We start from the raw sequence: 5,000 nt of genomic DNA on the forward strand, positions 1-5,000 counted from the left end.
ATTATTCGAAAAACCTGTGGTCACAAATAATAGAAAGTCCCTAACAGATACTAACAGTAACGATGCATCTTTATTGATTTATGGGATGAATACAGAAAGACACATTGACAGTCATATTATCGTTAATATAAGCGGGGTTTACTGTAGCATCCCCGCCCTTTCGCGGATATTTTGAGGATCCCATTAGTATTGGAAATGCATGGATAAATGTGAGGGTGGCTGATCTACCCCGAACCTCGCTTTGTTATTTAGTTATAATATCTTGAAGTAGGATTTGTGAATTGAAGGAAATTAAGTGGAAAAATCCTAGTTTATGAAAATTGTAAGAACTAGAATTTCCTTCGAAATGTTAGACAATGTGCTTCTTTTGAAGAACCTATGTTGTTCATACAGACAAAGCAAAAAAAAAGCTGTCTCATGCAAATTAAAGATTTATGTTTTATCTTATAATCTTAATTTCTAATAAGCTGACGGCCGCCTGTAGAGGGTGACCTAGTTCGCAGTCGGCTGTCAAGAACTAGGTTTAAGTCTCCAATGAGTCTAATTCATTCCTGTCTAAAAGAACAAGCCACGAAATGAGTCTTGGCTACTAAGTTAAGTATCATGTTCAAATGTAATACTCTCATGAATCACTCAACTGGGCCGTCAGCGATGACTCCTCAAGCAACGATTCGGACTCCAGGAGGCTTGTGACGGCTCCCCGACGGGAGGTGACTCCGGTTACGTGGCCGAGTTCAAGTACGAGGGCGAAGTCTCCGATGAGTCTAACTCTTCCGAGTCTGAGGAGGATACACCACGATACGAGTCTTAGCCAAGAGTTGATTTAGCATTGTGCAATTTGTTTTCAAATGTTATTCTCGCTAGGAACTAAATATGTGTATACAATTGTGATACTAAAATGTTTCACAATGAATATCTTTTTAATATCCTGAATATTTTGGATATATATGGATCATTTCCACGCATACGCAGGGATGTATATAAGTATTTGTATTATATACAGCATATGAGAGTTAATCCACACATGCTTTCGTGCCTGGTCAAGAATAATCTTAATCTGGAATGTTTTTTTTTTTTGTAGTAAGAATAAGTATGCTTGTTTGCGTATGAAGATTAGTTATTTGTGTGTGTTATTATCGGAGAAAAAAAATCAGGTCTATATTCTCATTCCGTAAACACACAACAATAGTTATATAGCAGAATTCACAAATAAGGGTTGTATACATTGAAATACTATTATTATTCTTTTTAGATTTAGATCTTTTTCTAGATTTGGTATTATTCACAGAAATGTGTAGATTTATAATACTGTTTGCATGGGTTCGGCGCATGGATCAAACTGTTCTAAAAAGCACATTACGCTACAAATTTATTTACAAATATATAAATAAGTCTTTACAATAAAGTTCATTCCAGGTTCCATCATTTCATATTTACTTGGACTCATTGGAGTCATAAAAGTATCGTGGCCTGTATTCCCGAGACTCGAAGGAAGCAGACTCGTAGGAGTCGGGGAAACGAGCCTCGCCCTCGTAGTTGACCTCGGCCACGTAGCCGGAGTCGCCGTCAACGAAGTACTTGACGGTCTGCAGGCGGCCGTCGGGAAGGTGCACGTAGTAGGATCCCTGAGTGTGTTCACCATCACGGGCTTCCTGGTGTCCGAAGTTGTTGCCGGAATCCTCGTGCCTGACAGCCCAGTTGAAGTCGTATTTGGCCTCTCCGGATTCGTAGGATTCCTCAGAGGAATAACGTCTCTGATGTAAACAAATTTAATAGAAATGGAATGCTTTTGTTGATCATCGAGGGATGATATATGGTCAATAAGCAGAAAAGTGTCGAAAGAGTTGTATACTGATTTCCTGAATAACTAACCTGTGGTGGCCTGTATTCGTAGGACTCGAAGCTGTCTGCAGCAGCAATGGCTGCCAGACCCAGAAGGATGAAGACCTGGGAAATTTTAGTGATGTGTAAATTAAATGATTAAGCATAGTTTTGCTAAAGAATAATAATATGGAAATCTTACTGATAAATATACTGAAATATCTTAGTAATTATATGTTTGAAACCTTAGTTGATAATATGTTAGGTTTACCTACCTTGGTGTTCATGTTGAGATAGGTATTTCAGAAGCTACTGATACCTTCCAGTTGATTACTGAGCAATATATACCTCTGCATCGGCGCAAACGTGGCGCAAGTTCGTCCAAGGACAACTTTTTAATAAGTGTTAGTAGAAATCTGGGCGGGGCTATGTTGATGGAATAACTATCGCATGTGTTGAACTTATACACAGACATATGGAATTCAGAAACGCATACCCAAACACACACACATATAAATAAGTATATATATGTATATATATATATATATATATATATATATATATATATATATATATATATATATATATATATGTATATATATATATATATATTATTTATTTATTTATTTATTTATTTATGTATATGTAAATATATATATGTGTATAAAAAAATATATATATATATATATATATATATATATATGTAAATATGTATATATATATATAAATATATACATATATATATATATATATATATATATATATGTAAATATATATATATATATATATAGATATATATATATATATATATTTATATATATATATATATATATATATATATATATATATGTAGAGAGAGAGAGAGAGAGAGAGAGAGAGAGAGAGAGAGAAAAAAAAAATTCTAACTGATCTGTATTTTTCGCCAACAGACTAATAATAATTAAAAAAAAGACTCATGAATTGACATTGAAATTTGAAATCATCGTCCATGATATATCACAGGAATTGTGCTATATTGAGTAAGAAATTTTGCTGGTTAAGTAATGTTTTGCAATGTATAAACGAAGTATATTCTAATTATTTTCTATTTTATAAAATCGCTTCTAATGTCTCATTTTCAGGCCCTCAAATTCAATTAAAATCTTTGAACAATATAAACAAGAACACACACACATCATTTTAGTAATTCTTAACTTTCCTTATATGAAACAGAAAGTTCGTATGAATGAATAGGAATGAAACGGCAAAAAGTTTTTATAATAAATGATTTTATTTTAGAAGTATAGACATATAATTGGTGCAGGGTTGCTATAAACAAGAATAACAATCTTTGAACATAATACTATATCAAGTTAGGTTTTTGCTAAGACTCATATCGTTACGAGTCCTCCTCAGACTCAGAGGAGTTGGATTCATCGGAGACTTCGCCCTCGTAGTTGACTTCGGCCACGAAGCCGGAGTCGCCGTCAACGAAGTAGGTCACCCTCTGAAGGCGGCCGTCGGGGAGCTGCACGTAGTAGGATCCCTGGGTGTGGTCGCCGTCACGGGCCTCCTGGTGTCCGAACTCGTTGCTTGAGGAGTCATCGCTGACGGCCCAGTTGAAGTTGTACTTGGCCTCCGATGACTCGAAGGATTCCTCGGAAGACTCAGAGGATTCTTGTGAAGACTAGAAGGAAAGGTTTTAGATCTAGGTTATTTTGGTTTACTTCTTCTACTCTTATGTAAAATCATTAATGAATTAGGCATTTTCTCACTAAGAGTTCAATAGACGGCTCTTACCTGAGGTGGGCGGTAAATTTCACGGCTGTCTGCAGCAACGATGGCTGCCAGACTGAGTAGGAGGAGGACCTGTGAAAAGTGAACCAATATTATTACGGCTGACTATGACGATTTGATTCTGGTTACTTACATAATCTAAGGTTACCTAAGATTAGTATCCGGAGTAATAGTTACCTTGGTGTTCATGGCTAGGTGTTGGAGGTTCGAGTGACTGCCGGTTAAACAGGTTCCACCCAATATATAGTCGGTGCGACTCGGTCGCGACCTTGAACCGCTATAATTTTTTTTCCTCAAGATTTCCGTAACATAAACGCTACTGTTGTTTTTGTGTATTTGTTGTAAACCGATTGCTCTACATGCAATGATTGCATAAAAATGCTGTTTATTTTTGCAACAGAAAAGGAGAATGCATATCAACGTCTAGGCGGATTGGATACTTAAAGTGATTCCTCGCTTTTGACCTTAATAAAATATTGTAAATATACAATCTAACTTCAGTGTTTAAATTCTTTTGTCCTATAATTGCGTTGAAATTCCTACTCTTTAGTGAGTCAATTAAAGATAAAGGAATGTGAGTTGGAATTGAATCTAGTAAAAATACAATCAATATGTTTAATTTTTCTTACCGTGAGCGCATCTAAAGACTGGAATCATCGTCTACGAAGGTAAATTCTTTTCGGAGACCTGTGGTCACAAGTAATAGAAAGTCCCTAACAGATACTAATAGTAACGACGCATCTTTATTGATTCATGGGATGGATACAGAAGCAAACAGTGACAATCGTATTATCAAAAACAATAGCAGAGTCTACTCTAGCATCCCCGCCCTTTCACGGATATTTTGAGGATCACATTAGTATTGGAAATGCGTGGATAAGTGTTAGGGTCGCTGATCTACCCCGAACCTCGCTTTGTTATTTAGTTATAATTTCTTGAAGTAGGATTTGCTAATTGAAAGAAATGAAGTGGAAAAATCCTAGGTTATGAAAATTGTAAGAACTAGAATTTCCTTCGAAATGTAAAACAATATACTTCTTTTGAAGAACCTATGTTATTCATGCTGACATGAAACAGAAAAGCTGTCTCAGGCAAATTAAAGATTTATGTTTTGTCTTATAATCTTAATTTCTAATAAGTTGACAGCCGCCTGTAGAGGGTGACGTAGTTCGCAGTCGGCGGTCAACAACGAGGGTTAAGTCTTCAATGAGTCTAATTCATTCCTATCTAAAGGACCAAGCCACGATATGAGTCTTAGCTACTTAGTTAAGTCTCATGTTCAAATGTAATATTCTCATAAATAAGTCAAATGGGCCGTCAGCGATGATTCCTCAAGCAACGAGTTCGGATTCCAGGAGGCTTGTGACGGCTCCCCGACGGGAGGTGACTCCGGTTACGTGGCC

The 5,000-nt window shown here is 36.2% G+C and overlaps 2 protein-coding genes across 2 annotated transcripts; both read right to left on the reverse strand.

Moving 5' to 3' along the window:
- Nucleotides 1-1,422: 1,422 nt before the first annotated feature.
- Nucleotides 1,423-2,121, reverse strand: LOC122261722 (pupal cuticle protein Edg-84A-like). Its single transcript, XM_086532037.1, has 3 exons — nucleotides 2,097-2,121; nucleotides 1,873-1,947; nucleotides 1,423-1,754 (listed from the first exon to the last, which is right to left on the reverse strand). The coding sequence occupies exons 1-3, from the start codon at nucleotides 2,106-2,108 to the stop codon at nucleotides 1,434-1,436; spliced, it is 408 nt and encodes a 135-aa protein (XP_086388163.1). The 5' UTR covers nucleotides 2,109-2,121; the 3' UTR covers nucleotides 1,423-1,433.
- Nucleotides 2,122-3,148: 1,027 nt separating this feature from the next.
- LOC147467331 (uncharacterized) lies at nucleotides 3,149-3,786 on the reverse strand. The gene is made up of 3 exons (XM_086532542.1): nucleotides 3,775-3,786; nucleotides 3,601-3,702; nucleotides 3,149-3,487 (listed from the first exon to the last, which is right to left on the reverse strand). The coding sequence occupies exons 1-3, from the start codon at nucleotides 3,784-3,786 to the stop codon at nucleotides 3,200-3,202; spliced, it is 402 nt and encodes a 133-aa protein (XP_086388668.1). The 3' UTR covers nucleotides 3,149-3,199.
- Between the last annotated feature and the right edge of the window lie 1,214 nt (nucleotides 3,787-5,000).

This window comes from Penaeus japonicus, unplaced genomic scaffold, assembly GCF_977035675.1.
Source record: "Penaeus japonicus unplaced genomic scaffold, GWHDUDI00000001_assembly GWHDUDI00000037, whole genome shotgun sequence".
Classification (NCBI taxonomy): Eukaryota; Metazoa; Arthropoda; class Malacostraca; order Decapoda; family Penaeidae; genus Penaeus; species Penaeus japonicus.